Source organism: Sorghum bicolor, chromosome 10 (assembly GCF_000003195.3).
Source record: "Sorghum bicolor cultivar BTx623 chromosome 10, Sorghum_bicolor_NCBIv3, whole genome shotgun sequence".
Taxonomy (NCBI): domain Eukaryota; kingdom Viridiplantae; phylum Streptophyta; class Magnoliopsida; order Poales; family Poaceae; genus Sorghum; species Sorghum bicolor.
In genome coordinates, this window is record NC_012879.2 from 58826451 (window position 1) to 58848342 (window position 21892).

The window sequence follows — 21892 nt, forward strand, 5'->3', positions numbered from 1 at the left end:
CTACCTGGCAACACGTCGGCCGGCTAGCCGTGCCAGGGAAATCACTGAATATGGGCGTGTCACCTATCCACGAAGATTACGAAAACGACAGGAATAATTACCATCAGGGCAACTGGGCAAGCTGAGGTTGGATTCATGTGTCGGTAAAATCAGGGCGGACAATGAAGTTGGCTGGAAGATGAGGACACTCACTTGCAGTTGCAGATATACATCGTTACAGGAGGCACGAACAATTTGTGTTGATGAGCATAATTATCGCGAATGGCCAACATTCAGAAACAAGATAATTTCTTCTCTCCATACACATCTGTAAAGATGCATGTTGCTGACTTTTTCGAAAAGGAAGAGTGAGAATCAAATCAGGTTAAAGAAACGTATTACGTGATTACGTCTAGCTCATCTTGCCCTGATCAGAATCAAGCGTGACTTACTACCAAATCCGCATGAAATTCCCTGTCACCGAAAAGGAAGAAGCGTGGAAATTAGTGGTACGAGTAGAGACTAATGGAACACACCACAACGATCACAGGCAAGATGACAGTCACGCTATAATCTACTGTACATCAGAGCAAATTTCTTCTCTTCTTTTATTCATCAAGATATCTAGTGCAATTAATTTTTTTTTGACAAAACTAGAGGAGCTGAGACCCCTTCAGGGATTTATTGTATATAAAAAAAGGTTCAAAAGGAGTACAAAAGAAAGAAAGAAACAACAGAAAGAAGAAGAAGAATGTGCAATTAAAAATTAAAGCAAGATCTCCCATAGGGATATTTGTACATACATAAGAGGATCTGTAGATAACGATTCTGTTGGGAGCTGAAGTTTCACTACATACAGAGTTTATAGAAAAACATTTATTCTTTTTATATGTAAATTGTGCCAATAAAAACAGGGGAAGAGAATACTGGTTTATTTAAGAGTAGTACAAACAAAAATATTATTAATTATATACGTATGACCAAACAACGTACTACGCAGTCTCTATTATAGTTATAGCAGCAATTAATCTTGCGTCCGATAAGATGAGAGCATTATTGCGTGTACGTGATTATGATTGCCGTTGCATGCAGATAACACGATGAGGCTGATGATGCAGCAGGACCGCAGGGGGAGGGACCTCCGATCCGATCCGAGAAACAAATCCAAATAATAATCCTTAGCTAGGCTCGGCAAGGCAAAATTAATCCGCAAATGCAACTGCAATTTGCAACAAGAAATCGAAACGTGCCACTGCTGTGCGTGGTGTGCATGCGCGCGCGCGTTCCACGTCGTCCTGCTCCTGTCCGGTGCGGCCGTCGCCCTCGCGGCGCCCGCCACGTCTGACGTCTCCTCCGGCTCTCTTCTTGCCTCGCCTCGCTTCGTCTTGCTGCCTGCGACGCGAAGCTACCTACTCCTAGCTATCTATAAACACCCCCGCACCTCGCGCCTCATCTCCTTCCCCTCCTTCCCCCATCTCTCGTTCTCGCCATCGGCAGACACGGCGGCAGCAGCGTCTCTTCTCTCTCTCTCTGTCTATCTCGGGACAAGTTTGGGATATTTATATACAAATATTCGATCTTGCGTTGATCGGTGCGCGCGGTGGCCATGGCCGTCTGAGCCATTGATGAGAGCACCACCAGTACCGTTGGTTGCGGCGGCGGCGGCCGGACGCGATGTCCGTTGTGGCGGCCGTGGGGCCTGGCGCCGCCGCGGCGGCGGCGGCGGCGGCGGGGGCTTACGGGCACGGGCAGCCGCTGTGCGGTGGCGGCGGCGGCGGGGCGAGGAAGAGGAAGGACGTGGGCGTGGTCCAGGACCAGGAGGCGGGGTTGCGGGGTAGTCACGTCGGCGCCGCGGCGCCGCGGCGTGGCGCCGGGCTGTTCGTGCTGGAGACGGTGGAGGAGGAGGCGGAGGCGGAGAGGTTGTCGTCCATCGGCGCGGTGTCCGAGGACGAGGAAGAGGACGGGGAGGAGGTGAACAGCGGCGGGACGTCGTCGTCGACGACGAAGGGCGCCGCGCTCGCGTCCATGGACATGGACGCCCTCGACGACGCGCTCCCCATCAAGTAAGCACGCATCGCGTCGTCGTCGTCACCGATCGCGTTCGCGCGCGCACACACGCACGCATGCGCCTTCTTCTTCCTCCTCCGTCCACCGGTACGCGGTTCCATCGATCGAGATCGTACGTTCTGACGACACGGACGTGGTGTGCTGTGCAGGAGGGGCCTGTCCAACTTCTTCTCCGGCAAGTCGCGTTCGTTCGCGAACCTGCAGGACGCGGCGTCGGCGGTGACCAGCGCCCGGGACCTGGCCAAGCCGGAGAACCCGTTCAACAAGCGCCGGCGGGTGCTGCGGTGCTGCTCCATCCGGAGGGTCGCGTCCACCTCGCTCACCGAGCTGCCGCCCTTTTTCCTGCCGCCCACCACGGACCCCGGCAGCACCGGGGACGACGACGACGGCTGTGGCGCCGGCGGTCGTCGCCACAGTGGCTGATGAAGAACGGGCCGGACGCCGGGTATACAGTACAGACCAAGGAGGACTACTACTATATATACACTGCAAGCAGGACGGATGAAATATATGAAACGCGCGCGCCATGGATCCCTTGTCCTTTGTAGTAAATAGTTTGCATTGGGATCCATCGTCTCACCATTTCATCTTTCATCAGCATCAACCAAGCATGCATGATATACTATGGTAGGCGTTAATTTCTTCATTTAGCTAGCAATCAAACACTCCATCCATCATCGTAGATTGATGTGCATCGCATGCATTGACCTGAGTACCAGATCAAATACGCACTGTGATCCATGCATTCCCGGCCTAGCTAGCAGCTGCTCCTGGCTGGCCTCCTGCTGTGTGATGCCATTAGAAAGAGAGCTTGCTAGCTAGCGAGCTCAGGGGGCTCAGCCAACAACAAATTAATTAGAGGCAGCGAGCTAACCTTTTTTTTTTGAAGATCACAAGGCGTGCAGATGATGCACTAATTTATACATTGAGCAAGTTTCATCACACAATCTGTTCATTTATTTGATATACTCTTATGATAGGAGCATATATATATTCTACTAGTGCACTTTGGATATATATGCTCTGATGGCATGCATGGATTATGGAAAGTTTTATATACTCTACTCATCACTAGCTCTCGCCAACAAACCACACTTGGAAGCACCTTGCTGTATGCTGCGGTGCATGCAGTAGGTTGATCGATGATGCCTTTTGCCAAAGAGCAAAGATATCGATGAAGTGCATGCATGCAATTTGTACTTTAATGTCCTCCTTTTTGTTTACTTCTTTTTAAGAAACTCCTCCTTTTTAATTATTTTACTTATTAGTACTTACTTATCTGCTCTAGGCTATACTAACGGTTTCATTTACAACATTCTGTTCATTTGAGTTTATCTACTAAATTTATTGGCCATTTAATAATAATATTTCTTTTTTATAATAAATTAACTTTCACGATTTATCAGCTAAGTTAACATAGAAATAAACTAAAGCTGTAAATAAAATTTGTGTTTAATGTATACAAATACTAATCTTGTGCTGATAAAATAAATATAATAGTAATAACAAAATGCAATAATGCATGATTGTAGTACTACTACTCATGGATGCGTGCCAGCACGACCAAGATAAGGCTCCTCACTGCCTGTGCCTGGGCCCAGCTACTGCTAGCAGCGCTGACGTGTATCCTACGCCGAAAGCAAATCGTCGCCTGTCGCTGGCTCGCCCCGGCTGCCTCCTCGGTACAACCTGTGTTGCCTGCTGCCGCTGCTGCTCTAGGCTCTAGCTGCTGGAGGCCTGCTGCTCTAGGCTCTAGCTGCTGGAGGCCTGCTGCTCTGCCTAGCGCCTAGCATGGTGGTACTTAGGTCTACAGCCTAAGGTCTAGCAACATAATGGTTAATAGAAAAAAATCAGGTGTCTCGTACATGTTGTAATACTCCCATGTATTATGGCCTTGTTTAGTTCCCAGAAAATTTTGCAAAATTTTTTACATTCCCCGTCACATCGAATCTTTAGACATATGCATGAATTATTAAATATAGACAAAAATAAAAACTAATTGCACAGTTTAGTCGAAATTGACGAGACGAATCTTTTGAGTCTAGTTAGTTTATAATTGGATAATATTTGTCAAATACAAACAAAAGTGCTACAGTGTCGATTTCTCAAAATTTTTCCGAACTAAACAAGGCCTATGTAGGTGTTGGTTCTTATGCACTCTTACTCATGGACACACACCTATTAAGGCCTTGTTTAGTTTATGAGACAAAAAATTATTGTCCAATCATAAACTAATTAAGCTCAAAAGATTTATCTCGTAAATTACAGATAAAGTATATAATTAGTTTTTTATTTTATTTATATTCAATGTTTCATATGCCGTAAGATTCGATATGACAGAAAATTTTAAAATAAATCTCGCAAATTATAGACAAAGTATATAATTAGTTTTTTATTTTATTTATATTCAATGTTTCATATGCCGCAAGATTTGATATGACGGGAAATCTTAAAATAAATTAGATTTGAGAGTGAACTAAATAAGGCCCTAGATCTATTTTTTTATTTTGACACTATAGCACTTTTGTATTTAATAATTATTGTTCAACTATGGACTAACTAGGCTCAAAAGATTCATCTCGCAAATTATAGGTAACTGTGCACTTAGTTATTTTTTATCTATATTCAACGCTCCATGCATGTGTGTGAAGGGGAATCTTGAAAAAAATTTGGATTTTGGGATGAACTAAATAAGGCCTTACACTATCTTCAACAATCATCACCCAAAATACAAGACCTATTTGTCCTTTGGGTAGCGCTACAGGTAAAAGGTTCCATACCTATTTTTAATCTTCTCCAACAACAAGACCTAAAAGACAACACTCTCTGCAAATGGGTCTCGAGAAGAGAGGATACCTAAATTTGGGTTATGCCTCTCCTGATACCCAAAATGGGTCTTCTGTATGGGTACTCTGTTGGAGGCTATAGGTATTGTGTTGGAGACCCATTTTAGGTTTGGGTTCTCAAATGAGTCTCCCGTTGGAGACAGTCTTAGGCGTGGTTTAGATTCAAAGTTTTTAAATTTTAGTACTGTAGCACTTGGTTCAAAAAGTTTTGGACTAATTAGGCTCCAAAAATTCGTTTCACAAATTACAGACAAACTAGACAAGCTATATAATTAGTTATTCTTTTATCTATACAAATATTGTCTAATCATGGACTATTAGGCTCAAAAGATTCGTCTTATAAATTACAGACAAACTGTGCAAAATTATTATTTTAATCTATATTTAATGCTCTACATGTGTAACTTGTTCTTAAAGACTTTCTCTCTCCATACCCATAAAACAAGTCATTTTGGACAAGGTTTGAGTTAAATATTGGGAATATAAATTATAACTTTTAAGTCGTTGAGTTTGAAAATATGAAAACCATAGGAATAGATTTGTCTTGAAAAATATTTTTATACCACTTTTTGATAAATATTTTTTTATAAAAGTAACAAGTTAAAGGTAGACTTTGAAGACCGTGCCATTGTCTAAAACGACTTATTTTATAGGTATGAAGAGAGTATGTAATATTATATTTATATTTAATTATCACAGTTGCAATATAGTTCTTATATTATAGATAATCGAAGTTGATGTTTTAGTTTCGTATTTAAAGTTAGAGTTAACTATCTATCGTACGGGTTTTACCAGAGAAAGAGAGACAGGGACTGACGGACGGGCGTGCGATGTACTAGTGTGGTAGGATTAGGCCGGACTGGAGGAGGAAGCGGCCGTCTCCGTCTCCGCCCGGGTCACGTCGTCGAGGAGAGGTGGCCCCAGGCTGACGATGGACCACCACTGTCCCACCCACTGCGTCTGCATGTACGTCGCGTGTCGCGCTGCCCGATCTTATCCGCTTCGCCTGGGGCCCAGCCGTTTGCCACCGTATACCTGGGCCTCCGACCCACCCCCTGTCGCACTCGTCACTCGTGTGCCGGCCGGCGACGGCGATGGCGACTGGCCGATCGCTCGCCGCGGTATACTCCGCCAGAGCCTCCCGCACCGTGCCTTTCCGCGCCGGCGCACGGCCGGCCCGAGCCGTCGCCGCCGCCGCCGCGGCCGAGCACGTGCGGAGGCTCGTGGCGGAGTTCGACCCGGCGGTCCCGCTGGACTCCGCGATCACGCCGCCGAGCGGGTGGTACACCGACCCAGGCTTCCTCCAGCACGAGCTCGATCGTGTCTTCCACCGCGGATGGCAGGCTGTCGGTACGCTCGATTTCCCCCCGTCTCGATTTGAGCTGCGTTTGCACAATCCGTTTGCACGGAAGATGGGTCGTCTGTCAGGAGCTAGGAGTGACCTGTCAGTGAGTTTTGGAATCTTGGTAGGTGTGTTGATGGCCCATTCTCATCAGTGGATGGGAGTGAGAGCCTGAGAGGGTCGGATTTTGAACTCGATCCTTATGCTCCCATCGCTTTAGACACCATTTACTGAATTCCTGGTTTAGTACTGCAATGGCTGAGTAGGATTTGATTTTTATGATCGGTCCATAATTTATCATTGCATAATGTTTTGTCAGTAGATTGTTCACTACATGTTCACATGTTTCAGTTTCTGTCACCTTCCGTAGTTACTCTCTGAATGCTCATACCATGCCCCCTTTTAACTTTAATGATCTTTTCCAGGTCACATATGGCAAGTGAAGAACCCAAATGATTTCTTCACAGGAAGGTGCTTACATCTTGTTTTCATGCCTCAGTAGTTTCTATTAGTAGGAATTTTGCTATGCCTTCTGTTTTTTTTGAAGGTATAGAGATTTAGATCTAGTCATGTAGAATTTAAACTAAAAGTAAATAATGCTGAAAGAGTAGTTTTTCTAGGATATCATCGTAGTTGTTCAGTATTCGCTACTGGTAAACTGAATTTGTGTCTGAATAACTTGCGAAAAGTTTTCATGTATATGAATTGATGGCAGGATCTGCCACCCGGGAATTGTAGACTTGCAGTAGGAAGGGTTATTCATTCCTTTTCTTCTAGACACCACTTCTGCTAATACTTTTCATAGCCCAATATTTGGTTGTTGATAAATGGTCTGGGATATCAGTATGTTGGCTGGTGCGTAACACTAGATACTTCTTTTAAGGGCATAAATGCTCATGGTCCTTTCCTACATACATAACACATTAAAAAAAATTACAGTCTAGTTACCTAAAAAATGCTTGTAAATATGATAATTTATGTTGGAGACTGCTAACCTCAATCATCTAATAAGATGAAGCAACAGACTGGGAAATGTGGAATTTGTCATATGCCGGGATGCAGATGGAAAACTTCATGCTTTCCACAATGTGTGCCGACATCACGCGTCACTCCTTGCATGTGGAAGTGGTCAGAAGACTTGCTTCCAGTGCCCTTATCATGTGAGTTCCTGGATGAAAAACTTCTAGAGACGATGGTTCATCCTTTGGTTCTGTGCTTACATCATATAACTTTCTTCGTTGTCCTAAGATATCCATATTATTTTTTCCCTAGCTAGTTGTTTATATTTCAATCATCTTGTGTGAACCATGCAACTTTTTAGGGATGGACATATGGATTGGATGGCACTCTCCTGAAGGCTACAAGAATATCAGGAATAAGAAATTTCAATAAGAATGTATATCCCTAGTTTTTTCCTCAGCCTTTATGGTTAATTATCAACCCAACAACACTACCTAATGCTTCTCTTGGCAAACAGGATTTTGGTCTCATACCAATCAAGGTGGTTACTTGGGGACCTTTTGTGTTGGTCAGATTTGATGATGAGTCCACTGAAGATAATGTTTATGATGCAGTTGGAAATGAATGGTTGGGTAGTGCTTCAGATCTGTTGGGTACAAATGGAATTGACACTTCACTGCCGCATATTTGCAGGCGAGAATATATTATCAACTGTAACTGGAAGGTTCATTATTGATAAACTGTTCATGACTAATGATTTGTTCACGTGTCTCTCAGATGCAATGAGTTTCTCTTAAACATGTTGTAACTATTTATATTTCTTATGCAGGTCTTTTGTGACAATTACCTAGATGGTGGATATCATGTTCCATACGCACATGGGGCTCTTGCATCTGGTCTGCAGCTGCAATCCTATGAAACACTTGTATTGTCCGTAAATCCCTTTTCTGAAGGCATTTCATTGATAATATTCTTAAGTGACCTGTTGCAAATTGAGTAGCTTGACTCTGCTAATATTTAAATGAGTTGTTTGGATTTTTTGTCTACATTGTTGGATTGTGCTTTGTCAGAGGCACCCGTTTTTTCAGTTTGTCTTCCTTCTTCTATCCATGATCACAGTTCTAATCCTAGTACAGTAAAGTGCCATGCTATTTTTTCTCTTAGAGTTTCAGTTGCTGTTCTCTGTAAGGGTCGATAATTAAGTACCATCTATGAATTTCTTGCAGACATATGAAAGAGTTAGTGTTCAAAGATGTGAAAGTGCACCAGCAGAACCAGATGATTTTGATCGCTTAGGGACAAAAGCTCTCTATGCCTTTGTCTATCCAAACTTTATGATCAACAGGTAATCCACATTGAGAACCTATTATATTTACTTCTCTCACTTTATGTTATTTCTTAGTTGCTTACAAGATGCGTATAACCTCTGAATTTTCAGGTATGGTCCATGGATGGACACTAATCTAGCTGTCCCATTAGACTCAACCAGCTGCAAGGTGGTATTTGATTATTTTCTTGACAAGTCTCTTCTGGTAGAGTCCATTTTCTTAACCTTATTTACCAATTTATGATCCTGCAATGCATATCATGTGCGCTGCATATAATATCAATGTAACCATATGCTGTATTTTATTTTATTTTTTGAACGCAATATGCTGTATTTTATGAATATTGGGTGGTGACGTGGTGTGTCATGATAGTAGTTCAAATTGCCAAGACAAACATCTTTTTATTACAAATAAATCTTGCTTGTCCTTGATGAAATGAAACTGCTTTCTAAGAGCTTCATTCATTTTCATAGCAACTAGCAGCATCCTTTGACTCCGTGATTTAATAGGCTAGTTTTAAGTTGTTAACTAGTAAAAGTCAGTGTTTTGGTCAATTATTTGTCTACATAAACTTCATTACTTTGCCAGTGTATCCACATGGACTATCAAAGATTCCACCTAAAAATGTCTTCAGTTAATTTTACCATATTGAACTTGCAGGATGACGAGAGCTTTATCAAGAAAAGCCTAAAAGACAGTGAGCAAGTACAGGTAAGCAACCATAACACTAATGCTTGATAGTCCTATCGACATTTTCTTCTTCATATAGTGATATGCAGCTCTCCTGCATGTTCAAGAAAAAAGATAGTCCTATCAACATGGTTAACAACAATAGAAATATATACCTTGGTAGCAGTAGGCAATAGCATCATGCTTTTTTGAAAGGATGGCAAGAGCTTTGCTGCAACTTTTATTAGACGAATGAAAGAGAACAGAGAAAAATGGATAATTACAAAGCGACCCATTGACTCAACTATGAGGCAATAACATCATGTTCTCATATTGCTAATACTATGGTCCTACATATTTTTTTTTTAATGTAACATCCACCACACATGGATACATATCATGCAATGTGGGAAACAAACACAACCATGAAGTCGTTTCACATTGACATGCAGCAGCATGAGCAAGAGGTCTATGCGGTTGACATAGATGTGTTTGCAATAATCTTCACCAGTTGTACAGTGTGACGTTTCAATGTTGTTTTTATTAGGGAAAACATTTCAATGTTGTTGCTTGACATAATATGTTTCACCTGCAGATAGAAGACATTGCACTCTGTGAGGGGGTTCAGCGTGGCCTGGAATCGCCGGCTTACAGTGTTGGAAGATACGCTCCGTCTGTGGAGATGGCCATGCACCACTTCCACTGCCTCATACATGGTAACCTTAGTGGGTAGTTATTCTCATGGGCGCATCTTGCAAACTTGTACAGAACCAAACGCTCTTTTGTGCAGGACACTGCATGAACACTTCTCTTTATTGTAATCTTGTGATGTTTTTTGTGAAACCAACCACACCTCAATTACACAAAAACATGTTTGCTGGTTATTAAATTGAGTTCTCATAAATTTTCAGATGCATAAGATACTTTCTGAAATTGCTCTCTTCTGTGGACCCTGGCTTGGTGATTTTGCAATGACCTCAGTAACTAAAAATAAATTAGCATCAGGCCATGGTAATGGGTAGAAAAATATAACTGTTCATGGTAACTTGTACAAATTAACATGTCTGGTTGTAATAAAATGGAGATTATGTTTTACACCATCAGGTGCTGCTTGCTTATGTATGCACGCTGAAACATATGACCTGAAGAGGTTACCTTTCTGTGACCTGAAGAGGTTACCTTTCTGTGATCTTTAGTGTTTGTAGACTGCGGTTCTTACCGGACTTGCGTAGAAGAAGAAGCTATTGTCTGCTTTTACACTACTTCTGATTCTTCCAGTGCCAACTGATGGAATCATACAGGGAAATGCACTGAAGTGTTGATGTTTTACCATTCACCCGAATAGCAATTTGGTGATCTTCGTTGATCACCGAAAACGGTCTATGGGTTTGAGATGAGAACTCAGTTACAGGCCCATGAAAAAAAATGTGCTGCCTCTTTTTGCGATACTTCAGTCTCTGCTGTTTCTACCAGGAACACGTGAAAGTGTCACCACTTTGTGTTGTAACGAACTCAATTCGTTTCTTTTTATTAATACAAAGATACATAGCTCTCCTGCATATTCTCTAAAGAAAAAAAAACATGCGAAAGTGTCACTTGCAAAATGCCCATTCTGAAATTGTAGACTCACTCTTCTGCGACTTTTGAAGAGGATGTCTCAATGGCCTCGGTGACTTTAAATAGGATTAGCATTAGCATTAGCATCTAATTCCTCACTGCTGCACGCCATTTCAAGCCTGCATTTCAGGTATGTTTCTGGCACGCAGACCGGCTATTATCCCTGATTTTTTTTTTAAAAAAAATTATCCCTGAAGATCCATTAGAGTTGCAGGTCTCTGAATCGCATGATGGTTTTCAGGATTTCTACCTTGATCAGCCGCCCAGTAGCAGACATGTGGTCGTTGTTGGACATCAGAGAGGCACTTTGTTCACAAGAGCCTGAGGCACTCTCCAGCATCTATTGCTTAATTGTGTCTTTAGCAGGGAGACTTGGTTCAGGACCCTGAGAGCATTTGAGTTATAATCTCAAGACCGGCTTCCATCTTCAGAATCTTCCTGGCCAGACAGGTGGCTCTGAGTACTGTTCACACCAAAAACCAAAATGTTTTCAAGATTCCCCGTCACATCGAATCTTGTGGCACATGCATGAAGCACCAAATATAGACGAAAACAAAAAGTAATTAAACAGTTTGCCTGTAAATCGCGAGACGAATCTTTTAATCCTAATTAGTCCATGATTGAACAATATTTACCACAAACAAATGAAACTAAACAAGGCCTAAGAAAGACCATCCCCAAGCGTTGACGACGAATGTTTGATTCACTAGTCGTCCTAATCTCTTGAAAGATCTGGAAGGAGCGCAACGCTCGGGTAGCTGGCCAAAGATACTAAAGAGGAAGTAGGTCGTTGGTCGCAAGCCAAGTTGATCCTTTTGCCTCATATCATATATAGTGGCATTATTTTTTGAACACAATGGAAGGAGCTTTGTCTTTCAATTAAGATAGGAAAGATAGGAAAAGAGAGTTATATAGCGGTAGTTTTGAGTGTGGTTTGAACGCATTAGGAACGGTAGTCTTTTGAACGCAAATAGGAACGGTAGTTTAGAGTGTGGTTTGAGCCGTATGTGATGTGGCGGCTCAGATTTGTTCTTCTTTCCTTGTCTCCTCTCTCTTTGTTTTCTGTCTTCCTGCGTGCATGTCTTTTTTCTATTTATTTGTACTACACCTTTGTGGGTTGTTTCCTCTTCTCTTAATGAAACACGTGCATAGTACATTCTCCAAAAAAAAAGCATGACAGGATCCTAATTCAGGGGCAAACGAGCAAGTATCAAAATCCTGTACATTCAAGCTCAACTCCCAAAATTTCTAAAGCAACCCTTCCTACCCAAATGCTGGATCTGAGTACGGGCAATGGTAACTGGTAAGTAACAATCCACATATTTTTTGTACAACTTGAAGTGTTTAGGCATAGTAAAACGGAAATTATGCTTCAAATTTTCAGGCGAGGCCTGACTCAAGTTTGCTAAGCACGCTGTAATATGTGACCACCGAATGTTCTACTTATCAGGTGACTCTAGTGATGGACATCTTTCATAAAAACAGAGTATCCAAAGAAACACACGATTCATCCTCCATGTAGACAGACGGTGAATTCAGCCTCTGTAAATCTTCATTTACTGTGACTTCCACAATATCCTTGTGCAAAGTACAAAACAGAAACAATAGCTCATTCACTGCACCAAGATGACCTGCATCTACATATTGTTCCTTCTTCAAATGACGGGCATTGGCCTTTTTTGCAGACAACTTCCACTGAATCGTCAAGAACCAGATGAGCCACAGTTTATAGAGGCATACTTAATTGCACCAGGACCAAACTTCTTGGCAAGCCACGGCAGATAAAGCATGTTATTTACTGCAAAAAAAGATCAGCATTTATTAAGCTGTGTAAATAATACAAGTACTAAGGAGAAGAGACGAAACACAATCTCTAGAGCTACTAATAAGATTCGCAAATAGTTGCCTTTTGTATGATACTAGACATCTTCTCTTTTTCTAATTGATCTGTCTTGGTTTACATCTATTTTATTGCCTTATGACAACTATATGAGTTATTTCATATGGAACTTACCTGCTTGAGAATCAGAAGAGTCAAACTTATTGATGTTGGGTATGTGTTGAACAATGTGATTATCACTTCCCTGCAGTCTTATTATGAACTCATTTGACATATCTGTCAGAAACATCTCATGGAGTGTCCTGATGTACTTGATGCCCTCAGGTACAGCTTTTAGATTCCTTAAACCAGCAAGTAACAAAACATGTAGATTCATCATTGCTCCATCCTCTATCTCAATCCAATTCAGATGTTCCATGTCAGCTAATTGCAGAGATTTGAGATTGGGGAACCATCTAGTGCAAAACGTTAGCTGTTCCCCAGCATATGCTCCAGTGAGCAATAGATCAACAAGATTTGACATTTGAGAGAAAGAGCTGACAGGATCCTTCTTCAGACTAGACCAGTCCAATTTTAACTGCTTTAATTTCACAGAAAATATCAATGGGAGGACTCCTCCCTCCAACTTTCCTGACAGGTTGAACGTTGTCAAATTTGGCAATGGTTTTAGAGTTTTCAAGTTGAGAATCTCATTGACATCACATGTGGAAATAAATAGTCTATTCAGGTTAGGCATCTTTGTCAGCGAGTTCCATAGCTCTGCAATGTAGCTTTGCCGCACTTCCGCAATAGCCAAAGTTCTCATTAACTTCAAGTTTCCCAGCTGTGAAACAAAATCTTTATTGGCTGAAACAATCTGCAAAGCTTGGAGGTTCTTTAGATGACAAATGTTACCAGGAATTTTTGTAGCGCTGAGGCAGTTCAATGATCTTAGTAGAATATCATAGACTGCACACACCTGTAGCTGCCGTAAATTAGTTAGCATAGTTATTTCCAGTGGCAACTCCTCTACATAGGTGTCTCTGAGATCCAAAACTTGTAGGTTAACAAGTTTTCCAAATGATGCCGGAATCATCTTCACTTTTGTGTATGACAAATCTATATAACGCAAGTTATACAATTCTGTGACCACACCTGGCACTTGTTCAATATTGGCAAATCTTAGGCATAGGACCCTCAGTAGTCTGAAACGTGATAAAATATCATGTATCCAAGAACATGGTACTTCAGTGTCAAACAAAATGAATGAGCGGAGCTGTGAGCTACTTAAAGAATTCAAGGTCTGGGCACCTCTTTGGATGCATAGGCGGCGAGCTTCATGGGCAACTTGGGTTGTACTGGCACCACTATGTGCAATACTAAACTTCTCCTTTTTAGCAATGATTGAAGTTACCTCTCGCACAAGATCATGCATCAGAAATGTTCTAGCTCTTCCACATATTTTCCTTTCTGTGACCTGAAGAAGAGAGCGTTGAGTGAGCTCCATAAGATAACACTCAGCAACTTCCTCCATTGTTGTTCCGTCTCCTCTCTCTTCCACAAGACCTTCCGCTATCCATAGCTTGGAAATAAGTTTTCTTCTAATCTTGTAATCTTCAGGAAAGATGCTGCAATATAGGAAGCAGCTCCTAAGATAACTTGGTAGATCATTCAAGCTCAACTTCAAGACACTGGAAATCCAGTTGAGCTCTGGATTGTTGGCTAATTGCCAACTAAGTTGGTTGAAGAAAAATGCCCACTCCTGTTCCTTTAAGTCACGGTATGACAGAATACTGCCAATAGTTATAATGGCCAGTGGCAATCCTTGGCACTTTGCAACAATTTTATTTGCCCAATATCTTATATTTTCAGGACAAATGTTATCTTCTGAAGCATGAAACGCCTTTTTACAAAACAGTTCCCAAGATTCAGCATCTTTAAGGGTTTTAAGTTCAATGACATAGTTGTCAACTGCCAAAGACGACACATCTTTTCTCCTGGTTGTTATCAGCACTTTACTTCCACATCTGTTTCTGACAAATGCATAGTTCAAAAATAACCAAGCATCTTTGTCCCACACATCATCCAGGACAATGAAGTATTTTTTGTCCCGCAAATAGCTTTGTATTACCTCAACTAATCTCATGCGACACATGTTCATGAAACCACTTGGCATGCTTGCTCTCTCACCTATTATTAGCTGATTTATAAGTTCTCTTAGTAGTTCCTCCACTTGATAAGTCTGAGATACAATAACCCATGCGTGACAATCAAAAGATGTTATGATCTTTTGATTCTTGTAGACAGTGCTTGCGATAGCAGTTTTTCCTAAACCTCCCATACCAAGGATGGCAATTAGAGACCGGTCTTGTTTCTCCTCAAGTAGGCATTGTGTCAGTTTTCCAATTTCATCAACATTTCCTACTATCTCAGTGTTATCTATCAGGTAAGCAGAATCTGACAGACAAAACTGACTAGAGAGCCGAAAATTACTATTTCTATCTAGTTCACTGACTGAGAAACCATATCGACTCCTCATTTCTGATAGCCTCTGAATCCTTGCTTCTACTTGACTGATCTGGCTAGGGAACTTCTGCCATGCTGCAAAGTTCTTGATCTGGTGGAACTTTCTCTTGAAGAAGCTGCTTGTATCAACGGCTTGCACAGTAAGGTAAGCATACTCATCAATGATGTCTTCTACCTCATGGGCCACATCTCTAACTTGGTACAACCATGCATCAAATGCCTTGTCACTGACTCTCTGTGCACTAACTTGGTTAATAAAGGCCTGCAGAACTGAGAGTTCACCTTCAATTTGTTTCATGCTATGCTCAAAATCTGTCATGAGGGGTGCTGCTTCTACGACCTCTTTGGCAATCTTTTCTAGTGCTCCTTCTCCCAGGGAGAGAGCAACTTTTTTGAGAACAACGAAGAGGGCATCTGCCATATCTGCTCAACTTAACTGTCACCTTGTCAAATATATAATTGTAGTTCAACAAGATTTACACGCAGCTCTGTAACACCTGAAATGCAAAAACAGAATATTATTTATTTAAAAGTGAATAGGACTTGACTCAAAACATCGAATGGAATTTGTTCAAAATGGAAGTGATATCAGGTACTCGCTACTTTTTTCTTTCACATGGCATATTTTGTTTTGCTAGGACAAGTCTTTGACCAACTATTGCTCTAATAACAGTTTATTTGTATGACATAAAATATAATCATAAGCAAGTATTTACAAATAGGAAGACATCAATTTTGTGTCACAAAGATCATGCACTGCAGGAGTAATAGGTAGTCAAAGATTCTAACGAAATGATATAAGCCTGTAACCTCAAACAGAGGAAGCATGAAATGGCTGCACAATAATTAACTAGCAAGAAAGGTTCACGTACTCAAACTAACTACCGAATTGATAAGGGGACGAGGTTGGATTCCAATAACCAGGTATCCATGAGGACACTCATGGACCGAGCGCCCAGGATTTGGCCTTGTCCGGTGCCCTTAAGGTGTTCGACGGATTGCTCCAACAGCAGCGTGCAGTAAAAATTGGCTCTACTGTCTACTCTGCGGGTGAACAGAGCGAAAGGAACGAAGAGTCTAATCTCCACGGTTGGTGGCACCAGAGGATGGTAGAGGAGGAGGAAGAAAGCCTTCTGCCTACTTCAGGGAGCAGGTGAGGAGGAGCAAAGACGAAGAAGAAGCACACGAAGAATGCTCAGCACATGGACACCCATCCTGCTTACTAAACTTTGCTAGAGCCATCTAGGTTGTTAAAAAAAGTTGCAAGATCGAAATCAGAATTGGATTAACCCTTGACCTCAGTGTTTTTAAACCATGACATCAACTGTAGGTCCAAAAGATCAAGTGTTTTTTAAGTGGAGAGTAGGTTTCATCTTTTGATCTTTGACCGGGGCCGTACAGAACGAGGGCGCCCTTGCCGCACCCACACTTCCTCGAAATTTTGGTGGCTCTTGTTTCACAACTCACTAAATATTCAGTCCACGCTGCTTCCATTTGAAACATAGGAACGAATCAACTGCACACAATGTGTGCCTACACCAAATCCCATGTCCACAGTTTGTGCACACTGCTAGTGGCAAATCCTCTAGTCTAATAATGGAATTAGCATCTAATTCCACACTGCTGGTGAACTGGACGCATCTTCATGTATGTTTCCGGCACACGGGCCGGCTACAATCCCTGAAAATCAATTACAGTTGCAGGTCTCTTGAAGCATATGATGTTTTTCAGCCGCCCAGTAGTATGGCAAGATCATATCAAGGGGGCAGGGATCAAAACCGTTTACGACTAAGTTGAAGCTAAATTCTGAAAGATTCTAAAGCAAAGCTCCCTAGTTCCTAATCCTGAAAGTTCAGGCCACAAACAAGAAGGGATGACTCTGGTCTCTGGAGCTGAGTTCAGATTCACATTACATAACCTGTACAAATTGACTGTTTAGCTAAAAACGAAAGTTATGTTTCACCAAACTCAGGCATGGCCTACTCATGTGCACGCTCTAAACCTCTAATATTTAACCACTGAAATGTTGTACTTGTCTGATGACTCTTATGGAGGACATTTTTCACAAATACACTCTTCAACTAGAAAACACATGCTTCGTCCTCTACACAGGCAGATGGCGATTTCTGCCATTGTAGATCTTCATGGCAGCGGCTTACCATTTCAGTAGCTTCCATCGAAATCCTTGGAATAAGCACAGCAGAAATTAGCTCATTCAGTTACACCTAGATGAACTACATATTGCCCAATGACTAGCACTGAGCCAAAACTCGAACTATACGTATTTGGAAGACAACTCCCACTGAACTGTCAAGAGCCAGATGAGTCACATTTTGTAGAGGCATACTTAATTGCACCAGGGCCAAACTTCTTGGCAAGATATGGCAGATAAACGATGTTATTTACTGCAACATCAATAAAGCAGAATTTACCACACTGTGTAAATAATATACAAGTACTATGGTAAATAAGAAAGGAAGTCAAACAATATGTTCAGAGCTGCCTTACTGATGAGCTGTGCAAATATGCGCAGCTCTACTGCACGTTCAAGAAAAAAAAAACATGCAAATAGTTTCCATTTATATGACACCTTTTGTCCTATCTTTTCAAATTGATCTTTTCCAGCCTATATGTATGTTATTGGTATAACAACTTTGTTAGCTATTTCATCAAGTAATTTGCATAATAAGAATATGAGATTACCTGCTTGAGAATCAGAAGAGTCAAGATTATGGATGTTATGTATGTGCTGAACAATATGATTGTCACTTCCTTGCAGTCTTTCTATGAACCCACTTGACATATCTGTCAGAAGCATTTGGTCGAGTGTCCTAATGTACTTCATGCCCCAAGGTACAACCTTTAGATTCCTTAAACCAGCAAGTTCCAAAAGACATAGATTCTTCATTGTTCCATCCTTTATTTCAATACAATTAAGATGTTCCATGTCAGCTAAGTGCAGAGATTTGAGCTTGGGGAACCATCCTGTACAAAATGTTAGTTGTTCCCCAGCATATGCCCCGAAGAGCCACAGATTAACAAGATTTAACATGTGAGAGAATGAGCTAATAGGATCCTTTTTCAGACCAGACCAATCTAACTTTAACTGTATTAATTTCTCAGGAAAAATTTGTGGGAGCATGCCTCCCTCCAACTTTCCTGCCAGCCAGAAGAGATTCAGGTTTGGTAGTAGCTTTAGCGTGTTCAAGTTGAGGACCTCATTGATATCACACGTGGAAATATATAGTCGGCTAAGGTTCGGCATCTCTGTCAAGGAGTTCCATAACTCTTCAATGTAGCTTTGTTTCACTTCTAGCATACCCAAACTTCTCATCAGTGTCAAGTTCCTCAGCTCTGAAACCAAATTTATATTTACTGAAATGGTGTACAAAGCTTGCAGATTCTTGAGATGACAAATATTACCATAAAGTTTTGTAGCACAGAAGCAATTCAATGATCTTTCTTGAGGATCTTGGATTTTACAAACATGCAAATGCCGCAAATTAGTTAGCATCATTATTTCCAATGGCAGTTCCTCTACGCTGCTGAATTTGAGATCCAAAACTTGTAGGTTAACAAGTTTTCTGAAAGATGCCGGTATCTCCTTCACTTTTGTGTGTGAAATGTCCAGATAGCGCAAGTTGTATAATTCTGTAACCACGCCTGGCACTTGTTCAATATTAGCGAATCTTAGGCATAAGACCCTTAGCAGTCTGAAACGTGATACAATATCATATATCCAAGAAGGTTGGACTTCAGTGTCAAACAAAATAAAGGAGCGAAGTCGTGAAGTTGCTAAAGAACTCAACAGCTTGGCACCTCTTTGGATGCTTAAGCGGCGAGCTTCATGGACAACTTGGTTTGTAGTAGCATCGCCATAAGCAACACCAAACTTCTCCTGTTTAGCAATGGCCGAAGTTACCTCTCGCATAAGATCGTGCATCAGAAATGTTCTAGCCCTTCCAGATGTACTCCTTTCTGTGACCTGAAGAAGAGAGCGTTGACTGAGCTCCATAAGGTAACACTCAGCAAGTTCCTCCATTGTTGTTCCATCTCCTCTCTCTTCCACAAGGCCTTCTGCGATCCAAAGCTTGGAAATCTGTTTTCTTTTAATCTTATAATCTTCAGGATAGAGGCTACAGTATAGAAAGCAGCTCCTCAGATAACTTGGGAGATCACTCAAGCTCAAATTCAGGACACTGGAAATCCAATTGAGCTCCGGATTGTTAGCTAATTCCCAGCTAAGTTGATTGTAAAAGCATTTCCACACCTGTTCCTCTAATTCACGGTATGATAGAATGCTTCCAATGGTTACAATGGCCAATGGCAATCCTTGACACTTGGCAACAATTTCCTTTGCCCAAGATATAAGATTCTCTGGACATACATTCTCTTTTGATGCACGAAATGCCTTCTTACAAAATAGCTCCCAAGCTTCAGCATATTTAAGTGTTTTTAGTTCAATGACGTAGCTGCCAACTGCCAAAGAAGATACATCTTTTCGCCGGGTTGTTATCAGCACTTTACTTCCACAGTTGTTTCTGACAAGCGCATGGTTCAAAAATAACCAAGCATCCTTATCCCATATATCATCCAAGACAATCATATATTTTTTGTCCTGCAGATAGCTTTGTATCACCTCAACTAATCTCAAGCGATTCATTGTCATAAAACCATTTGCCATGATTGATCTCTGGTCTATTAGCTGATTTATGATTTCTCTGAGTAGTTCTTCAGCATGGTAAGTCTGAGATAGAGTAACCCAAGCATGGCAATCAAAAGTTCTTCTGATCATTTGATTCTTGTAGACACTGCTTGCAATAGTAGTTTTGCCTAAACCTCCCATGCCAAGGATGGCGACTAGAGTTCGATCTTGTTTCTCCTCAAGAAGCCACTGCGTCAATCTTGCAATTTCATCGACATTCCCCACTACCTCAGAGGTATCAGTCAGGTAAGCAGAATCTGACATAAAGAGCTGACTTGGTTGCTTCAAATTGTTACTCCTTTCTAGTTGACCTACCATGATACCATACCGATTCCTCATTTCTGATAGCCTCTGAATTCGAGCTTCTACTTGGCTGATTTGGGTTGGTAACTTCTGCCATGCTCCAATGTTCTTGATCTGATGGAACTTTCGCTTGAAGAAGCTGCTCGTATCTACAGCTTGTGCAGTAAGGTACGCATACTCATCGACGATGTCTTCCACCTCATGGACGACATCTCTAACCTGGTCCAACCAGGCACCAAATGCCTTGTCACCATCTCTGTGACTACTGTTCTGGCCAATAAAGGCATGCAAAATCGAAAGCTCGCCCTGGATTTGTTTCATGCTATGCTCAAAATCTGTCAGGATTGGTGCCACTTCGACCACCTCCGTGCCAATCCTCTCTAGGGCCCTTTCGCTCAGGGAAAGGGCAACTTTTCTGAGAACAACAAACAGGGCATCTGCCATATTTTCTCCGGTGCCTCAAATTATCACTTTTGTCAAAATCAGATACACATGTATTTCTGAGCAGTACTCTCACAGTTCTGCGATCATAGGAACATAAGTAAGTGGCAAGTTATTCAAAGCACATTTTTTTTGGTGCAAAATGAAACTTAAGAAGCGATTTATGCAGGAAGAGAAGTGTTGCTCAATCCGATTAGAAAGCAGGATGGAGTATAAAGCTAGGCAAGAGCGAGGAGCGAGTCCTGTAACCCTATCAACCATCCATGACAGACAGCCATGATTCCACTACCCAGAGGGTTTGCCCTGGCTGGCTGGCCCGATGCCCACAAGGTGTTCGGCGAATCGATCTTAAGAGCAGCGCGCAAGAAAATAAATGAAAAATCGTAGTTCTACTCCCACGGATCAGTAAGCGCAAGAAAGAAGCGCAGAGGAGGAGGAGCGGGAGCAAGGAGGCGTGCCTACCTCGGCGCCAGCGAGCAGACGATGGGATGTGGAAGACGAAGGAGAAGCCGGCGAAGACGTCAGCAAAGGACTGAAGAAGCAGAGGTGGCCGCCTCAGTCCTCCCCCGCGTTGTACTTCGTCAACGGGCAACGGCAGGAGGTCCAAAATGCCCCTCCCCACTCCCCACTGGCGCAAGGTCCGAGCACAGGCACTGGTGGTGTTTTTATTATTACTAGGAGGAGACGAGGAATCGAGGAAGCTAGACGAGGTGAGGATTGAAGGGGGAGCTCGGCATGGAGGCTGAGCTGCGTGGGTTGTCATTTCTGACCCATGTGTCAGTGACTCATATGATCCTATATGTCATTGACACATATAGGGTTGGCACATTTAAGAGTGGCAAATAAATAAAAAAATCCATCTCTGGATGAAGTAGTCAGTGGAAGAATGCAGGGTTCAACATACGTTTAATGGCAACCTATCATATGCAACTCAGTTTTTATCATTGTATTATTATTATTATTATTATTATTATTATTATTATTATTATTATTATTATTATTATTATTATTATTATTATTATTATTATTATTATTATTATTATTATTATTATTATTATTATTATTATTATTATTATTATTATTATTATTATTATTATTATTATTATTATTATTATTATTATTATTATTATTATTATTATTATTATTATTGTCTCAACCTTTGGTTATAAAATAGTATCTGCGCACCAACTCACAAGTCACAACACACCACGCCATAACACACTCATACCTCTAATGCGTAAACTAGCCTTGTTTAGTTCCGGAAAGATTTCGGATTTCGGCACTGTATCA

At 41.6% G+C, this 21892-nt stretch overlaps 4 protein-coding genes across 7 annotated transcripts; 2 read left to right on the forward strand and 2 right to left on the reverse strand.

The window, feature by feature from the left end:
• On the forward strand, positions 1347-3988 carry LOC8063818. Of its 2 annotated transcripts, XM_021449318.1 has the most exons (3): positions 1347-2042; positions 2196-2491; positions 3579-3988. In XM_021449318.1, the coding sequence occupies exons 1-2, from the start codon at positions 1654-1656 to the stop codon at positions 2467-2469; spliced, it is 663 nt and encodes a 220-aa protein (XP_021304993.1). In that variant the 5' UTR covers positions 1347-1653; the 3' UTR covers positions 2470-2491; positions 3579-3988. The 2 variants fall into 2 exon arrangements, with proteins under 2 accessions (XP_021304993.1, XP_002437524.1); XM_002437479.2 differs by lacking the exon at positions 3579-3988 and having other exon boundaries at positions 1351-2042; positions 2196-3301.
• LOC8063819 (choline monooxygenase, chloroplastic) lies at positions 4895-10107 on the forward strand. 2 transcript variants are annotated; one of them, XM_021449317.1, is made up of 10 exons: positions 4895-6242; positions 6660-6705; positions 7259-7394; positions 7556-7630; positions 7712-7918; positions 8024-8119; positions 8421-8539; positions 8633-8690; positions 9183-9233; positions 9787-10107. In XM_021449317.1, the coding sequence occupies exons 1-10, from the start codon at positions 5987-5989 to the stop codon at positions 9922-9924; spliced, it is 1182 nt and encodes a 393-aa protein (XP_021304992.1). In that variant the 5' UTR covers positions 4895-5986; the 3' UTR covers positions 9925-10107. The 2 variants fall into 2 exon arrangements, with proteins under 2 accessions (XP_021304992.1, XP_002437525.1); XM_002437480.2 differs by having other exon boundaries at positions 4899-6242; positions 8633-8726.
• On the reverse strand, positions 12253-15710 carry LOC110430924 (disease resistance protein RPM1-like). The gene is made up of 2 exons (XM_021449149.1): positions 12823-15710; positions 12253-12606 (listed from the first exon to the last, which is right to left on the reverse strand). Exons 1-2 carry the CDS (start codon positions 15572-15574, stop codon positions 12512-12514), a joined length of 2847 nt encoding a protein of 948 aa, XP_021304824.1. The 5' UTR covers positions 15575-15710; the 3' UTR covers positions 12253-12511.
• Positions 16841-21259, reverse strand: LOC110430973 (disease resistance protein RPM1-like). 2 transcript variants are annotated; one of them, XM_021449296.1, is made up of 4 exons: positions 21065-21259; positions 18577-20682; positions 17857-18507; positions 16841-17558 (listed from the first exon to the last, which is right to left on the reverse strand). In XM_021449296.1, exons 2-4 carry the CDS (start codon positions 20603-20605, stop codon positions 17464-17466), a joined length of 2775 nt encoding a protein of 924 aa, XP_021304971.1. In that variant the 5' UTR covers positions 20606-20682; positions 21065-21259; the 3' UTR covers positions 16841-17463. The 2 variants fall into 2 exon arrangements, with proteins under 2 accessions (XP_021304971.1, XP_021304970.1); XM_021449295.1 differs by having other exon boundaries at positions 17857-20682; positions 21065-21258.